Below are 19021 nucleotides of genomic sequence, written 5' to 3'. Positions count from 1 at the left end.
TGGTGCCCATTGACAATAATGTATATATCAAATGGAATCAAATGGGAAATATAGTTGCTTTGAGCGTGGCGGTGTTCTCTGCCTAGTGTTCGTGTTAATTTGCCTGCTTAACGTTACTTGGTACATATTGTTTTGTAATATTGTGAATAGAGCAATGCGTGTCACAAAATCAGTAATAAAGAAGAGAATACAGGTGTGTACGCTAGCTGTGTCGAGAGGCGTTTATACATTGTTTATTCCTGTGGAGTGAACGTAGCACCCTGACCGTCCAGATGACTGATAGAAGTGCATTGAGTGAGGCGAAAACATGCTGTATGCCAGAGTAGGACCCAAGCACATCCTTGAAATAGCCTGTTGAGAGAGAAAAAAAAATGTTTAAAACACCGAGGAAATATCAATGAAATCGGGGGAAAATAGCAGAAATACCCAGCAAGACATTGAATCGAGTGTATGCAGTTATATATTAGCATTTATTTAAATACCCCGTAAGTCACTGAATCAAGTGTATGCAGTTATATATTAACATTTAATTCCCATAGGGCATGAGCAATGGGGTCAGGTGAGTGATATTTCATTGTCCCGAATCGCATGTGGCCCATGAGATTCGCCCTAACACTTAGTTCCAGCGTTAAACCACATGCCGTTCTTTAGCGAGACACCGGTCTTGGTGGCTTCTCAACAATGTATACTTGTTGGTTCTAATGGGCAATATTGCCCAATGATCTGTGGCGACTGGCCAGCATTGCACCTATCATGGCATACAGTGGCGAATATTGCAATGCCAGTATTGATGGCTTGTCAGCATCGAATGTATCTTGGAATACATTGGTCCATATCCTCCCGCCAGTCGTCTTGGCTTCCCAGCATTGTATATCTGCAATTATAGTGGTTGATGTTGCCTGACGAAGTGTAATGGCTTGCCAAAATACCATACATCTTTACATAGGTTAATCAATATTCTCTTGCCATCATTGATGGCGTGTGAACTCTAAATATTTACTGCCATACAATGGTCAATATTTTACTACTAGTTGAGATGGTTTCCCAATATTGTATCCATCATGGGTTATAGTGGCCGATATTTTATGGGCAGCTGCGATGGCTCGCCAACATTGCACGCATCATTGTATGCATTGATTGACATGATCCTGTTAGTATAACTGGCTTATCTACATTCAATACATTTTGGCATACAGTGGCCCTGCCAGTTTCGGGGACTTTACAAGCGGCGTTAACCTACCGCCCCAGCCCCGTAGGGCCAGGAACTGCCACCCTTCACCCCCTTACCCTCCCGATAGGTCACCGCCGCTTGCGGCGAGTGCTAGCCTGATCTACAGAGCCAGTAGCAGGTCCGTGCATTTTCTTTTCCTTCTTCTTACAGCCACAAAAACAGCAACAGCTATCGTAGCAGAACGAAGCCAGCGGACGCAGGTCGGAAGGGGGAGAAGTAGCATTGAGGGGGGGGGGGGGGGGTAATGGCGAAAGTATAAGGTGAGCGCCCGTAGCTAACGCCACACACACCCTCCACTGTGCGCCCTCCTCCTGTGCGTTCCTGATCGCAATCACGCATGGAAAGGGAACCGTCCACACTGATTTGTTCTGCAGGCGGGCGCAGGCCCCTGCAACTACAACGAGGCGTGCCGACAGAGGAATCGGGCGGTTCGTGTAAAAAGTGCTTCGCTTGGTGTGGGGAAAATATCTCGTTTCACCATAGAAGCGCCATCGAGTCTTCAACGTGTCCGGACTCCGATGCTTGCTGAGGAATAACTTCGGCAACGAGGAGCGCAGGCGACGCGACAACAGCGCCAGCAAGACGCAGAGATGTGGCAACGAGAACATGGAGCGAATACTCACCGGATAGCACAAATAAAGAAACGTGCACTTACAAATATTCTCTATTATCGTACAGCTGCATTTATTTAACACTACCTCTTTAAAGGCGGGTAAACTCGAAGGCAAAACTGGGCTGTGGCGCAGTAATGCTTTTGCATTATCACACATGAGGATCTTAAATGTCCATACCGTTTTTTGTTCTGAACTGGATTCAAACTCATGTCTACACCAAAAAGCACTGGGGAGTGACGGTGCAGCGTAGTCCCAGGGATTCGCGAAAAAATCAATGCCGACGCACATTATGTATGTATGTATGTATGTATGTATGTATGTATGTATGTATGTATGTATGTATGTATGTATGTATGTATGTATGTATGTATGTATGTATGCATGTATGTATGTATGTATGTATGTATGTATGTATGTATGTATGTATGTATGCATGTATGTATGTATGTATGTATGTATGTATGTATGTATGTATGTATGTATGTATGTATGTATGTATGTATGTATGTATGTATGTATGTATGTATGTATGTATGTATGTATGTATGTATGTATGTATGTATGTATGTATGTATGTATGTTATTAAAGTGTCGTGACGCTGGCCAAGCGTCGCTGATTGCGACACCTATATTTCTTTTTCTTATTGGTTGGTTTTATGAACTCTCAAAGCAACTCCGGCAAGGAGGGACACCGTAGTGGAAGACTTCGGATAATTCGAATACCTGGGGCTCTTTAATGAGCAGTGAAATCACCCTGTACACTAGCGCCTCGTGTTCTGCCTTCATCGAAGCACGCAAAAAGTCAGCTGAAAACAGCACTGCGGGAGAAGATACGGTACGAGGCTGTTGGCAATAAGCAAACAGAGAAGTTGGAGGTCAACAAGTCAGGAACACTAAGAAACGTTCAGACAATTAGAAACATTGGCGTTGTTTAACCCTGGCTAATCCACTAAATCCAAGGAAAACGCATAGGTCGAAGGTGAACCAAATATAAAATGTCATATGCACCAGGGCAGACAATAATATTGCCACGTAGTGGTGACAAGGTCGTAAACGCCAAAAGAGGGGAGAGGCGTAATAGCACTAGAATCAACTCATTATTGGGCTGAGTTGCGCCCGAAAAAGAACTAAGCAACTCGGCGGCGGCGATAACAGCAAACGTGCTCGTCGGTCGTCGAACTAAGAACGCCTGTCGCGCCCGTCAACGCTCAATTTATAGGCGACTAAGAAACGTCTAGATAAAGCCGCCACCGGGGACTAGCATAACCTGGAACATTGTAGAAACGCACGAGACTGGCTGGAATCTTCGAGACACAGCTCAACGCATGTTGGGCGACAAAGGAAATAATATAGCATCGTCTCGGGACAACAAGCATGAATAAACAAACAACACAGAATCGATACATGCGCTAGATTCACAGTGATAAGGCCGCGTGCCAGCGGCTGTCTAAAAAGAACAAAGATTCGAATTAATCGCTGAAATATTCACCGGGGTGACTGTTATTGGTCAGTTGCTGTATTTTGCTATGTGCATTTAGCTACGGGTAGATTGCTGTGCTAAGTTTCGCGAAAATCACCCTCAATGCCTGGTGTGTCACAACACTCCTGACCAGGTCTGACAGTGTGGAGAAGTGGTTCCGCACTAAAATTCGTATCGATCTCATCATCGCCAGTAGACGGAAGCATGAAATGAGCTTCAGGGAAGGCGTACCACACTCAAGGGCGTCTCATCTTTGCTCCGATACGTCTCTCGTAGTTTTTGAGGTGTCCTTAGCATCATTTGTCGTGTCCTTCGAGAATTCTCTCTATATGACACTATGGCGTCCATAGTAGTGCATCTTTTCAGTTTTGCGACAGTTTATCTCGGTTCCCCTTCAGGCTGACCATGCGTTTGAGGTGTCCGGCCACTCTCTGCTGCTAAGGCTAAGACAAAAGGTCCAAGAGATTTACTGATGTCCGCATATTTTCGAAATAAAAAGAACTTGGCTTCGAACAACACGCTGTAAGGAAACACGACATGAGACGATGTACCAACTATCACGGATTGGGATCCTTTTGGATCGAAAAGCGACCACCGCATCGGGTATTGGAGCAGCGTTCTCGGAATCAGTAGTCGAGCACCCTAATAATTGAGCCAGCGTGACAGGGCTCCTGTTTAGAGCATTAGGTCTAATTATTGAAAAACCGGAAACTGATTCCGTCCGTCACAACGACCTTCAACTCGTCCTTCATGTTCGAACCAATTATTGGCCAGGTTTCTCATGCTAAGCACGTATATAACCTCAGAACTGGAGGAGGAGGAAGATGAGGAGGAAAGGCAGGGAGGTTAACCGGTAAAGGAACTAGTTTGCTACCCTGCACTGGAGGAGAGGGGTAGGTGGGTATAAAGTTGTGGGCGAGAGAGGGATGGGTGATGACAGTACAGTCACATCACAGACATGTCACATCACATCACGTCACAGTCATATCACGTAACCTCAGAACTGACTGCTTTACTAATTGCGCGTTGTAATCAACTACAGTTAATTAGGTAACTGTAAAAAAATAAACATTTACGCTATATCAAGTCATATATTGTTGGATAGGTTATATATAGAGTACGATTGACTAGACTGATTGCAGGTCTTATTCATTGTTGATTAGACAAATGTGATTAAAAATTGAACTTTATGCTACAACGCCGTCTGGTATTGTTGAAAAGATCTCTACAAGTAGATTCCGAAGTCAAACGCTAAAAAATGGAAAATCAGTACAAGGCCAAGTTAAAGCTCGTCAAATTCGGTTGAACCGTGGCTAAATCGCTGCCAATTTTGAAATATTTTCTGAATTATAACAGCTCAGTCTTCTGTGGGGGTCGATTTATATCACTCGGATCACCATCGATATAAGACAGCTTGAACTTTACTTCATTTTCCCTAAAAGGAAACCGCATCGCACAAAAGGGAGGCGCTTTTGTACCTTGCCTCTGAGCATATGAGGACAACGGGATTGCTTTTTTGCACCTGAAGCCGTTAAATGCGTCCTGGACTGCGCTTTATTGAAATATGGAAGACAGGAGAAAAAAAGAAAAACTTCCTTGAAAACAGTAAACGAGAAAAAAGAAATTAGAGCATGAAGAAGAAAGCGTCGAGGAGATTAAACAATAACAAAAAAGAGAAAAGTTTGAATTCGCATAACGAAGATATGGCCATTATCTAAGGGCACAACACAACACAATATTGCCATCGTGGGTTTAAAGACGGTTGAATCGCCATACAAGCAACAGACAAGAGCGCGTGATCCACGTCTCTGATGTCCCTTGTCATGGAAAATTCAAAATACACTTTTCTTTTGTTGTTTTCTTTTTCAGGAAATAATGAAAACATTTATGTGCACGTTCGGTGCTGACACTGGAAGCAGCCCACGTTTTAGAACTTAAGGGCAATATAGAATACAGTAATATGTTACCTATGAGCGGTGGTCTGAGGAGTAAGGTGGCGCCCATTACGGTGTGGCAGCCACCCATCACGAGGGCGAGGCTCTCGAGGCTGAAGTCCTTGATGAGCATTGGACACAGCAGAGGGGCCATCACGCCGCAGCTCAAGCCTTGGACCACGGCGCATACCAAGAGCTGGGCGCCGGATTCGGACCACACAAGGCCTTCGCAGGACGCCGAGTTGCCGCAGAAGCTCAGAGCCAGCGTGGCTTTCACAGACAGCCACCGCCGATCCACTATGATCCCGATGGCGAGACACCCTAGCACGGCGCTAACGTTGAAAGCGAGGAGAAGGTATGCCGCGAAGCTACCATCTAGGCCCCGCTGTAATGTCACGTCCAAATGGAACAGAATGAAGTTGGATAGAACGTAGTTTTGAACTGAGAAGGACAGGGAATCCAAGAAGAATAGGGGCGATATGAATACCTTCCAGTTTATTTTGGCGAACGATCTTACGGTATTTCTCAGGAACTCGCAAACTTTGTACCGGGGCGCTTGGGATTTAGAAAAGCTGATGCTGGCAAAGTTTTCTGCAACATGCTGCGACTTAGTGTTAGCAAAACTGACGCAAGGACAGTCGTTTACGTGCGGTAAACTGGATTCTTGAGGAGCGTCCTGAGGCTCACCAGCATCCCATGCTATCTTTGATACGAGATCCTCCGAAACCTCTGACAGCAAGGATTTAGTAACGAAGGCTACGTCAGTATCTGCGGAGTTGCCAGAACTTGTCTCTGTGGGTCCCATCTTGTCATGAACGTCTCTTGAAGGGTGCTGTTGGGATCCCCCAAGCTTGGAGCTTGAGTCAACGCCGTCCTTATTCTTGGGACGCAACAACCAGGGCGGTGTCTTGACAAGGAGTGCAGCCACGAATCCGTTGAGGTGAAGAGCGCCCAGAAAAAGGAAGATTTCCAGCGTACCGTACTCGACGCGGATGTAGTTGGCAAGGAAAGGCGTTATGAAATGTGAACTTTTGGCTGCGCTGGAGCTGGCGCAGGCTGTGGCGCGCCAGCGCACAAAGTAAGCACACAGCACCACAGAAGTGACCACGAAAACGCCACTGGACGCCATTCCTGCAGGAAAAAGCAAACCAACGAAAAATTCCTGTTTACTCGAAAATACCTACTTCGTTGCACATATAAATACATATTTCGCTTGTTCTTTGGCGATATCAGTGCTAAGTGTCAAGTGCTAAGTGTCAAGTGCTAAGTCAAGTGCTATGTCTGTTTCCTTTTCTATCGTTGCTTGCCCTATAAAGAAGGCTACGGGCTCTGTCAAGTCGCCTGCTTCTGAAGCGATTTTTACCCGCAGTCTCCTCCATCATTGATGGAAACAAAGAAATTATTGTTATTAATTATTATATTGGTAAGATGAGAGCGTTAGTATATACCATATTGACCTTGTCTTGTACCGGCCATGAAGAGTTTGCGACTGAATCAAGTTTTGCCTTCGTGCGGGCTGGCGCGTTGCACTCCCGTAGCGGCATTTACATTTTATTAGGCAACAAGGGAAGTCATGCTATCGACATTAACGAGTCTTTCACTTAGGCATGACTGAAAGCCATCGTTTAGCATTCTCGCGTAGAAGCTCAATTATTTATCAGCCTAGTTCGTATATTATTACACCTTCTGCAGAAAAAAAAAAAGCATCTCGGGGAGGGCGTTCACGTTATTGGCACAGCAAAAAATCCAAAACATCTCGTGGATAAGAAAATGACGGGGGACACTTCAGCTCCGCATTTAAGGGTATGACGCGATTGAATTAATATGGCTTTCATCTGTGACATCCCTCAGGATCACCATATGATGTGCATGCACTTTGCTGCTCGTTGAATCACTAACCTCTTAGTTTGTGCGTCTATCACCTCAGATATACTCATTGCATGCAGCACAGCCGGAAGCTACCGCGTTATGCGAAAGATCACCAGATACAAAGCCGTCTTAACTAAGGCGCATACGAACGTGCCTGCGTGGCCTAGGGTAGCGTGCCTGATGAGAGATATAGGGATCTTGGAAGGTTGATTTCTATCCCAAGCTCACAGTTGAAATAAGTCACTTGAGATGGTAACTGTGCCAAACTTTGTGATAGCATGGGGACTCGTTGAGTGACATAGCCCATCGACGTGTCATTGCCCTGCCATGTCACCTCCTAGCTACCCTCCGCCAGAGCATGCCTGTAGTTTTTCGCCCAAAACGCTGACGGCGACGCCAGGTTTTCTGCAAAGCGACACCTTACACGTGGTCGCATTAGTAAGTCTAACGTCACGCGCTTATAATGAGTGTTGTGCCGTTCTGCTTTTACGCGTACACGAGGTGCCTTGGCATGTAAAGCAAGCTATCTGCTCGCAGCGCACTATGCAGATGAAGAGAGAGCTACATAAAAGATCTGCAGAAAACTTCACATTGCTCTAATGTGTCGCGCGCGTGTTTTTATAGATATCTAATCATTTCAATGGTTCCTGTCATCTGAGATCATTTCGGGTGGGCGAACGAAATAAGGAGAAACGGTGAGTCCAGGGCACTCACACATTATGCACGAATACATCGTACGCGAAAAATAAGTGCAAGATAAGCTAAAGTAACAAAATGCACCATGCAGTCAAATGCAGGACCGCAATAAAAAGATCAACAAAAAAAAGCTACAATGAGATACGAAATAAACTAATAGGAATAAACACCTCACATAATCAATTAGAAAGCGATTGCGGAACTTATAAACTAGCGCGCGTTATAGATTACTTGATAGCGATACTATTTGTGACATGAACGAAAACAATGAGTACAGCTATGATTGAAGGACCTAGCCGATTTCTTTCGCTGATCCCGAGAGGAAAGTAAGAATTCACGAATGCGTCATTGGGGGGGTATTGTGTGGTAGCCTGTGAACATTTTTGCCACATTGATCATGACGGCTAGAAGGATATGTAGTATGTTACATATACACACTAATTTTTAATCACATAAAATAAATACGATTCTTGCCTATAGCGCTTCGGATGATACCGTCGGTGAAAGCAAAATAGCCTCAAGGTTAGTGAATTGAATATAGCAGTACGCTTGCATTTCTTACAGAAAAGCAGCTGTGACTTGCACTGCACGTCTTTTGTGGCTTGAACTGCAGATTTGGCCTCCGCTGCGGCCAAATCTGAGGGACGTGAGGTCTGAGCCATGCACCACAGCGTCAGAGTATTATTTTCTCATTTGCCATTTGCCATCATCGACCCCTTCATTTGTGTCGTCGACCTCGTCACCACTACGTGACAATATTTATGCGGCTTTCATCGTATAGCCGCTCTCGTATCACCATGTCTTTCTTCTTTCATGTTTTTGAGGCAGGTGTTTGACTTTAATGTATTACCTGATTCGAGGCGAAAATTTGAATATTTGGTTAGGTTAGAAGTTTGGAGTCAGATCAAGCTTTTTCGTTATTGATCTAACAGCATTTGTCCCGAAGCACCTATCTTGCTAGGCTGTTTTATGGGCCATCTGTAAACTCGTCCAGCTATTATGAAGTCCGAATTTGAGTACCTCTTCAGATTTGGTGTATTTACAGAGGTCGATTGCTGCTTTGTAAGCCGCTGATTGCCTCCTGATCCGCCTGCCTCTGTAGGCAGTATGGAAGCGCGTGTTTGATTTTGATTATTATGATAAAGTCTGACGTGATTGCCCGAGGCTCTTGTTCTGTCATGCTCAATCAGGACATTATGATTGCGTACCATGTATCACGTGTCATGCTCAATCATACATTTCAGTGGTACGGAACATACTTACGACTGCCACCACAAACGCACAGAACACCAAGTTTCACCCGCATATGGCAGCGACACACAAACAGTGCTGACTAAGCGCATCAACAAGCTGCTTTTGATTTCGCATAAAACTGCAGCATCAAGCCCTTCATGAAGTAGTTTCGGTCACGGCAGCACCTCCAAGGAATGTTACTGAAGCGGACATATTTTTCAAAACGCTTGCTAACGTGCGCAATGAAGGTCAAAGAACCAGCGCGTTTCATTCCAGGAGTGCCACCGTGCCCACTGCCAATGGAATGCTTGCAGGCAAAGATATAGCCTCACTTCTAGCACACACACCCTCGTACGCGTGGACTAAAGGGATATGCATATCTCTCGGAATTAGTAGGAGCAGTGCGTATACAGTCATATTGCAGTCAAAGCGTTCGATATCTTGGGAGTTACGTGCGAAGTCGGTTTTTGTAAGAAACACAAGGGGCGTCTCGAAAGGGACAAATCTTTCGCTGTACATAGAGTCTTTGCCAAAAAAGTAGAACCCAGTAGGTGTATTTCTATGCCGTGTATTGGTGTTCCTTTACCATTCGTAGAAGACTTCACTGCAGAGTGTAGTACAAACATTTCTCACCTTCGGGAGATTTGGAACACCGGAAATGCATTACGAGCTGCAGGGTAGCGCTAAGAGGCAAACTCCCTGCATGGGGTCCAAACTTAGGACAAAGACTATTCAGTGAGCTATGAGTCTATCGGCAGTAGCCTATTACGATATGAGCAGGCTGCGTTCATAGCTCGTTCGTGAGTTCCTGTGAGTTCTTTTTTTTTCTTTTTTGCCTCAGCGTAAGTTTCCTTTACTGATTCAGAGACTGACTCGACATCCAACTATATATGTCAATGCGACAGGACGGGGCATGGAACAGAGGAGGTGCCTTACCGTGCACAACCCCGAAGAAAAAGGAAATGAATGACACGCTTGGAGCGAAGTAGCACACGATGATGCCAAGAGCCGACAGCAGTGAGCAGCCCAGTGACATGAGCCGCAGAGGAACCACTTCGCACAGGAAGCCCATGACGATTCCTGCAACAACCCAGCAGGACAAAATATGCCGGTTGCTGCTCCTTGAACAACGGCGCCGCACGAGCGACGAACATAAAACGCCGTAGAAAGAAACATGACTACCCGCTTTTTATTTGTGTGTAGAATAAAACCTCTTTGTAGCGTATGTAAATATTGGCTTTCGCTTCATTTATATATTGTGTGTGGCTGCTATGAATAAGAGTCAAAACGCAATTTAACGAATTCCGATTTACCAAATTCGCGATTTAACGAAGATTTCAAATTTCTGCAATTTTTCTCTTATTGTACAATGACTGCTTCCCTGTGATTGACATAACGCCATGCAAAAATGCTCGTAAGCCGTGGATGCACCATCGCCTCATGCGACTCGTGAAAAAGAAACACGAAATGTTTGCACAGTTCATTAAAATGAGAGATGTGGACGTACTAGCGAGATTTAAATCATTGCACAATTAGGATAGCTAGGGCAGCTAACTATAACAACTTATTTCATATCCAGCGTTCTAGAAATCCCAAAGAAACATGGAGGCACTTAAACTTAGTTTTAAATAGAAACACACACAGTAGGAACATAACGAGCTTAATAATAGATGGTAAGGAAACTTCGGGTTCAAACCTTGCAAACACATTTAATACATTCTGCTCCGAAGTATGTTATAGCCAATTTAATACCGGAATCGCGAATTTTTTTAGGCGACAAGTTAGAAGCATCTCTCTTCTTAAGACCAATGGACGAAACCGAAGTTTTTGCAATATGCCGAAAATTAAGACACCTGCAGTCTTGATGCACCGAATATACAGAGCCGACCAGTGTACTATATTATTGACATAATTACGCCATGCCTAACCTATATATACAACACCGCACTTATTACAGCTCATTTCTCTACTGACATGCAGCTAGCCAGGGTAGCCGCGATTTATAAAAAAAAAAGCGATGCGAACAAGTTGGGAAGCTATAGGCCAGTGTCTGTACTGCCATATTTTCTAGGGGTTTAGAACAACTAATTGGCATCCGCTTACAACATTTTCTGCCGAAACATCCCATAATAACTGATTGTCAGTATGGCTTTACACAAAATAGGTCTAGAGAGCATGCACTATTTGTCCAAAAGGAATAAAAAAAGTTTGAGCCACAGCTTCTAACTCTCGGTGTTTTTGTTGATTTCAGTAAAGCCTTCGATTGCCTAAATAACGATATTCTTTTTCCAAAACTAGAGAACTACGCCATACGCGGGCATGCTATCAGCCTAATCAAATCTTATCTGAATTCACGGTCTCAGTCTGTGGTGATTAATCATTCTTCTTCACAGATTCTAAGAATTTCGAATGGCGCCCTCAGGGCAGCATTTTAGGGCCACCTGTTCAGTATATATATATATATATATATATATATATATATATATATATATATATATATATATATATATATATATATATATATATATATCTATATATAAATCATATCAGTAGCCGTACAAAATGCATTATATATGCAGACGACACCAGCCTACCAAGATACTTTGTTGGGCGAGTTGGTACTTATTCATAATTAATTTAAACAGCGCGAACAATACATTCTTTTCCAATATATTCTTTTCTTCCAATGACGTACAAAGCTTAGCAGACACCGAAAACCGCACGTTCTTATCGCTTGCAACATAGTCATCAGCCAACTCAAAGAAAAAAACTAAAGCAGTACTCTTCCTTCCTAAAGGAAAACAAGTACTTTACTGCATCTCGCTATACCTCAATGGCAGTGTAATCGAGTACGTGGACACCTTCAAATCATTGGGTGTTACGTATAACAGTACGATGACCTGGGATTCCCATGTTAATAATATTGTGTCAACGCTTTCTAGAATTGTCGGAATTACTTCAAGTAACCGGCATATTCTACCTATCAAAAGTAAAATTACTTTAAAGCATGCACTTTATTTTATTCCCACCTTAGCTATTGCCTCCTTGTCTGGGGCAATATAACGGTATCTAATGTCATAAAACTGCAAACATTGCAAAAGAAAATGCTTTGCGCAATTGTCAACGGGGACGTATGATTCGCGTACTAGACAGATTTACCTACATTATAATATTATACCTTTCAACAAATTATTTGACTACAGATTTTCATGTCTCTAAATCAACGATAAAAAAGGGGTGATTAATTTTTTTTCTGAAATTGTTCCAATTACATGTCGCCACTGATCATACGACATCATATTGCAGAGCAGGTTTGCATTACCAAAGTGCAGAACTAACTATGGGTTTTGTATGTTGAGATTTATTGTGCCAAAGTTCCTACATACCTCTCTCAGTGATCAAGTGAATATTATGACTTTTTCTGCCATTCGGAAAATATTTATTCAGCAATCTATGCTACAGTGATGTTAATTGTGTCTGAACGTACTGTGCCACTGTGTTATAGCCTCACGGTCTTCTGCATTGTGGCCAGTTATGGGACATGTTTTTGTCAACCTTGTTCTGTAGATGCACTTGTATTCATTTTTTTTTTACCAGTGGTTGTTTTTGCCTTGTGCCTACTGCTGACTTGTAGGGGTGGTGAGGCCCGTCAAGCGGTGTATATTTCACTGTTTTTTTCTCACCACCCCCAGTTTGCATGTACAAACTGAAATAAAAATTGATTGATTGATTGATTGATTGATATTTTGATTTACCGTCGGACGCTCGTATGGCTCAAAGCTTTCACTAAATCGAAATAACAAAACGTAATTCGTGATCTGTCCCGATTTAGCAGACCGTTTATCGAAAAAATCAAGGTGAAATATGCTAATATTTGGTCTGCTTTGTAGAGAATGTCCAAAAACGTATTGATTGCGAGCTAATGACAATATCGCAGAGCGCCTTTATGCCGCTTTTGTTAAATTGCGCCATACAAAACGAGATTTATAATATTTATTGGATTTCACAAGAATTCGAGGGGAATGAGCTTTATGAATGGCTTTTATCTGCTGCGGCAGTTGGCCCCAGCCTAAGAGTGTACCAAATTCTTTGCTGGGAGATAAATTTGTAGTCCCCTGGCTCTTCATCCTAAGGTAACAATTTTTCTTTTCAATCGTACCAGTCGTGTCGGTTGTTTCCGCTGGCCACATCTTCATTTATTGGCACAAGTACGCTTTACAGATTGATGCCGCCTTGGTTGTCTGGATGCGCTACACCCATAATAGAATTAAGTGAATGAGAAAGGCCTCAATCAATTTAGCGAAGTTCTCGATTTAGCAAAATAATTCGTGGCCCCCTTCAACTTCGTTAAATTTAGATTTAATATATATTTGAAGACACCAACCGACAGCTTTACGCGCCTTCAAAGGAAACCGGGTCACCAAAATATCTCCGGGCTACGTCCATCCAGTGGTTGGCAGAAATGTGCTCAAGCTCGAAAACAAAATGCGCTCTCTCAGAGTCATATATATATATATATATATATATATATATATATATATATATATATATATATATATATATATATATATATATATATATATTGTCACGGACAACAGGGCTAGACGTGACTAACACGACGGGACGAAGCTCAACCAGCAGGCAAAGTTCCGCCACAGCACGCGAGACAACTTCGGCGTCCTTTTCTTCCAGGTGCCACCTAAAAACATCAGGGACACCAGGTGGCATTACTCCCCCTCCTAAAAAAAAAAACGAAAGCACAGACTGGGCGCGAGCGATGGGCGATGCAAGTCAGTACAGATAACGAATATAAAACGGAGGCGGTGCCCTACACAACTAAACGAGTGCATAGTACACTGCACATTACTGCGTGAAATACGGTTTCATGCGGACAACGTGCACCACCTCGGAGCGTGGTTGCCGACGCGAGGTCTGCACAGTACCCGCTGGAAGGACTTCGTATGTCACTTCTGTGACACGGCGCAGAACCTTGTAAGGTCCAAAGTATCGCGACATCAGTTTTTCAGACAAGTCGGGCCGGCGCACCGGTGTCCACACCCAAACTTGCTCTCCTGGTTGGTATGTGACGTGTCGATGACGGAGGTTGTAGCGACGCGTATCCTTTCCCTGCTGTTGCTGAATGTGGATGCGGGAAAGTTGACGTGCTTCCTCGGCGCGCTGAGCAAACTGCTCAGCGTCTGGGATGAGAGGATTATCCGTGCAGCACGGAAGCATGGCATCTAACATCGTTTGAACGTCGCGTCCATAGAGCAGGCGAAATGGCGTAAAATGCGTAGCCTCTTGGATGGCAGTGTTGTAGGCATATGTGACGTACGGGAGAATCTTGTCCCAGGTCTTGTGCTGGGAGTCTATGTACATTGCAATCATGTCGGCGATCGTTTTATTGAGTCTCTCAGTGAGGCCATTCGTCTGTGGGTGATAAGCAGTGGTTTTGCGATGGCTCGTGTGACTCAGCTCAAATACGTCGTGCATAAGTTGTGCCGTAAACGCCGTGCCTCGATCGGTGATTACTTGGGACGGTGCGCCATGGCGCAACACGATCTGCTGCATAAAAAACTGGGCGATCTCAGATAACGTGCAACGCTTCACCGCCTTGGTTTCAGCATACCGTGTGAGATAGTCGGTCGCGACTATAATCCATTTGTTACCGACCGATGTCAGCGGAAATGGGCCCAGAAGGTCGATGCCGATTTGGTCAAACGGTGTTCGGGGAGGCGCAATGGGTTGGAGCAAACCCGCTGGCTTGAGAGGTGGCGCCTTTCGACGTTGGCACTCACGACAGCCTCTGACGTAGCGATGAACGGCGTCAGCGAGTTTAGGCCAATAATAGGCTTGACGAACTCGGGCGAGTGTGCGTGCAAAGCCCAAGTGGCCAGAGGTGGGCTCATCATGGCAAGCAAAAAGGATATCGGCACGGAGGTCGGCTGGCACTACGAGGAGGAACGCTCGGTCAACAGTGCTGGAGTTCTGTTTGTATAGAACGCCATTCCGGACACAGAAAGCAGACAGGTTCCGAGCAAATTGCCGAGGGATATCAGCAGCGCGACCCTGCAGGTGGTCAATGACAGGTCGAAGGTCCGGGTCAGCTCGCTGTCGGGTCATTATGTCTGAAGCACTTACCAGTCCAAGAAAACCGCTCTCATGGTCCGTGCTCTCATCGACTAAACCGACGGGTGCGCGCGACAGCGCGTCAGCATCTTCGTGCTTCTGGCCAGATTTATACACAATGGTGTACTCAAATTCTTGGAGGCGAAGACTCCATCGTGCTAGGCGCCCCGATGGGTCGCGGAGGTTAGCCAGCCAGCACAAGGAATGATGATCGGTGACAACTTTAAACTGGCGGCCGTAGAGGTAAGGCCTAAATTTCATGGTTGCCCACACAACCGCAAGGCATTCCTTTTCCGTAGTGGAGTAGTTTGTCTTGGCGCGGGAGAGCGTGCGGCTGGCATACGCTATTACCTTTTCGACGCCAGCTTGGTGTTGAACGAGTACAGCGCCAAGGCCGATATTGCTGGCGTCGGTGTGGACTTCGGTGTCAGCGTCTTCATGAAAGCGCGCAAGAACAGGGCTTGTTTGCAGTCGGCTGCGCAGCTCTGCAAAAGCCTCTTGTTGCTCGGCGCCCCACACGAACTGTGTATCATCGCGCGTGAGGCGAGTCAGGAAAGCGGCAACTTTGGAAAAATCGGCGATGAAGCGGCGGTAGTACGTGCAGAGACCCAGGAAGCGTTTCAAACTTCTCTTCTTTGCAGGAACGGGAAATTTGGCGACAGCAGCAGTCTTGTCGGGGTCTGGCCTAACGCTTGCGGCACTCACAAGGTGACCAAGAAACTTCAACTCTTTGTAGCCAAAGTGGCACTTCTCGGGCTTGAGCGTCAAGTCAGCTCACCGGAGGGCATCTAATACTGCGCGCAGGCGTTCGAGGTGTTCTTCAAAGGTTTCAGAGAATACGACAACGTCGTCGAGATAGACTAAGCAGATTTGCCATTTGAGGCCGGCGAGGACGGTGTCCATCATGCGCTGAAAAGTTGCCGGCGCTGAACATAGGCCAAAAGGCAGCACTTTGAACTCGTACAGTCCATCTGGGGTGACAAAAGCTGTTTTTTCGCGGTCCCGCTCATCAACCTCAATCTGCCAGTACCCACTCTTCAAGTCAATGGAGGAGAAGTACTGGGCGCGACGAAGCTTGTCGAGCGAATCGTCGATACGGGGCAGCGGGTAGACGTCTTTTTTAGTGATGGCATTCAGCTTTCGATAATTGACACAGAAGCGAAGGGTCCCATCTTTTTTCTTTACCAGCACGACAGGGGATGACCACGGGCTCTTGGATGGTTGTATGACACCATCACAAAGCATCTCCTGAACTTGTGTCTGAATCGCTTCACATTCCGTCGTTGAGATACGGTACGGCTGCTGGCGGATAGGGCGGGCGTCGTCAGGAGTAATGATGCGGTGCTTCACGAGGGGCGTTTGCCGTACTTTCGATTAGGACGCAAAGCAAGAGCTGAACTCTAGTAGGAGGGCACGTAGCTCACGATTGTGTGTGTCCGAGAGATCCGGACTAATATCAAGACGGTCAAGTGGGGGCTGCACAGTGCTAACAGCCCCAAACGTAAAACATTCAGAAACATCCGCTAAGGAGTCAGCAAACGCGATGGCAGTAGCACGAAAAAGATTCCGGGGTTCGTTGGTGAAGTTAGTCACCAGGAGATGAGACCGGCCGTCGCGGAGGTGGATGAGGCTGCGCGCTGTACAGATGCCGTGGGTGAGCAAAAGTGACTGGTTGCCTTCCGCCACCGCATGCCCGTCACGCAGTTCGTCGCAAGTAACAGTCACAAAAACACTGGCGCGTGGCGGAATCGAAACGCTCTCGGCGGAAATTCGAAGGGCGGCGCGGCGTTGGCGATTCTTGGCGTCAGTATCAGCAGCTTTCTCGGTTGAAAATGTCACTGTGCGCTTTCGGAGATCGATAATAGCTCCATACTCCCGGAGAAACTCAACCCCAAGGATAACGTCACGGGAGCAGTCAGGTATAACGAGGCAGCTTACAATAAACGTGGAGCTGCGAATTTGAACTCGTGCCGTGCACAGGCCACTAGGAGTTACGACATGTCCGCCAGCGGTGCGAATCTGCGTGCCCGACCATGGTGTCATGACTTTTTTTAGAAGCGCTGCTAGCTTCCCGCTTATAATCGAAAAATCCGCGCCAGTGTCCACCAATGCGCTAACCTTATGGCCGTCGAGAAGCACGGGTATGTCCAGCGAGAGTCGATGTTCATGCGTAGGAACTGTCGTCGGTGCCGTAAAATCCAGATCGCTCACAGGTCTCCTTGTCAGGGGGTCTTCGTCACGTCGATTGCAAGCGGCCTCGCCCCCGGAGGTCGCTGTCTTTAGTTTTCCCGGTGGGGACTTCGCGAGCGTCGCTGCGCCGTCCAGGATGGCCCGCGCTGCGGCGATGGTCGGCGTGGGGACGTGGATCATGACTGCCGCTGAGAAGTTGGCGCCATGCGCTGCTGCGCTAAGTAGTCTTCAATCTCCCGGGGTCTTTGGCCTATTGGAGGGCGACGCATGTCGATGGGAAATCCGTGAAGTCCAAGGTGTCGATAGGGGCACTGGCGATAGAGATGACCTGGCTCCCCGCAGTGGAAGCACAGGCACTGGCGATTTGGGGCGCGCCACAGGTCCGCCTTCAGCTGGGGTGGTCGTCGGTTGTCGACGAACAGCTCAGTGTGTGCGGAATACAGTGAGCCTTGATCGGGTGGCGGTAATGGCGCCGAAGCAGGGGCAGGGCGTCGCGCCATATCTGCGTCCTGGGGAGTACCTGGAGGTATATATATATATATATATATATATATATATATATATATATATATATATATATATATATATATATATATATATATATATATATATATATATATATATATATATATATATATATATATATATATATATATATATATATTACTTTACGTAAACGCCAGATTGGTGAAAATAACTTAGATAGTGGCTTTTTTAGAAGGCCTACAATTTTTTCCTGATACTTTTTTTTTCTAAAGCCAAAAACAAAAAATAGGTAATTGGTATTTACGACCTAATTAACTTCAATGAACGAAAACAAATACAGCAGATTAGGAGAGGTGGCTCTGAACAGCTCTTCGATGCTATAACTGGGCTAGGACTCATCGCACTTTTTTTAGGTCATTGATTACATTAAGCTATAGGACACCCGTCCCACTGAACCGAACAGAAAGCCACCTGCGCGCGATGTCGCTACACGTTAAGGATTGCCCATGTGGTCGAAATTATTCTTCCTATTTCCTCAAATTTACCTCCGGTGAGACACAGAGAAGACTGCAGGGACGGTGGGAACGAGGCCTCACTGTGGCTGAGGCCGAAGTGTTCCCGGATGCCGACGTACATGGCGCCTTGTGAGCGGCTCCCCAGCGTGGCCGTGTGCAGCATCACGACGCACATTGCCAACGTGAACCAGCTCCGGCGGCTGTCCTGCAGGCGGAGACGAGCACCCCCTTTGCTGGTCATTCCGTCCATGGAGACTTGAAGGCTGCCCGTCATCCTGGAACTGTGTGAAGGGAAGCAGAGAGAGATGGTGATCCTGCGTGCTTGATTGAAATACTGCGCAAACTACGCAGCGCAAAAGAAAAGGGGTCTAGGCAAAAACTCGCAACACTCAAATTGAAAAGAACCAAAAGAAAAAAAAAAGTCACCTCCTCATTTCGCTAGCTATAATATATACCTACGTTTTAAAGCCAAAAGAAATTGGAGGCGCTAAAGCTTGGCCTTAAGAGTAGGCGTATAGCGCTTTTAACACCGCCTTTGCAATCCACAGAGTTTTGGAAAACTTCTTGTTTAACTTATATTTATTTTAATAGTTATTACTGCTTCAACACCAATACACAACCAAAATAAATGCTAGTTAATCATG

At 45.7% G+C, this 19021-nt stretch overlaps 1 protein-coding gene across 1 annotated transcript; it reads right to left on the bottom strand.

The window, feature by feature from the left end:
* Positions 1–202: 202 nt before the first annotated feature.
* On the bottom strand, positions 203–18651 carry LOC146197617 (uncharacterized). Its single transcript, XM_084597211.1, has 4 exons — positions 18408–18651; positions 9994–10137; positions 5293–6390; positions 203–351 (listed from the first exon to the last, which is right to left on the bottom strand). The coding sequence occupies exons 1-4, from the start codon at positions 18649–18651 to the stop codon at positions 203–205; spliced, it is 1635 nt and encodes a 544-aa protein (XP_084453337.1).
* Between the last annotated feature and the right edge of the window lie 370 nt (positions 18652–19021).

The sequence above is a fragment of the Amblyomma maculatum genome, chromosome 3 (genome assembly GCF_055883805.1).
Source record: "Amblyomma maculatum isolate TAMU_Amacu chromosome 3, ASM5588380v1, whole genome shotgun sequence".
NCBI lineage: Eukaryota > Metazoa > Arthropoda > Arachnida > Ixodida > Ixodidae > Amblyomma > Amblyomma maculatum.
The sequence above is the reverse complement of the archived record's forward strand: the minus strand, read 5'-3'. Positions and strand labels throughout refer to the sequence as shown.

Excerpts from the sequence above, each read along its gene's own strand:
- LOC146197617 (XM_084597211.1), bottom strand. The coding sequence starts at position 18,651 with ATGACGGGCAGCCTTCAAGTCTCCATGGACGGAATGACCAGCAAAGGG. Across the intron at positions 10,138-18,407 it reads TTCTCTGTGTCTCACCGGAG|GAATCGTCATGGGCTTCCTG; the intron begins GTAAATTTGAGG and ends GGGTTGTTGCAG. Across the intron at positions 352-5,292 it reads CCTCAGACCACCGCTCATAG|GCTATTTCAAGGATGTGCTT; the intron begins GTAACATATTAC and ends CTCTCTCAACAG.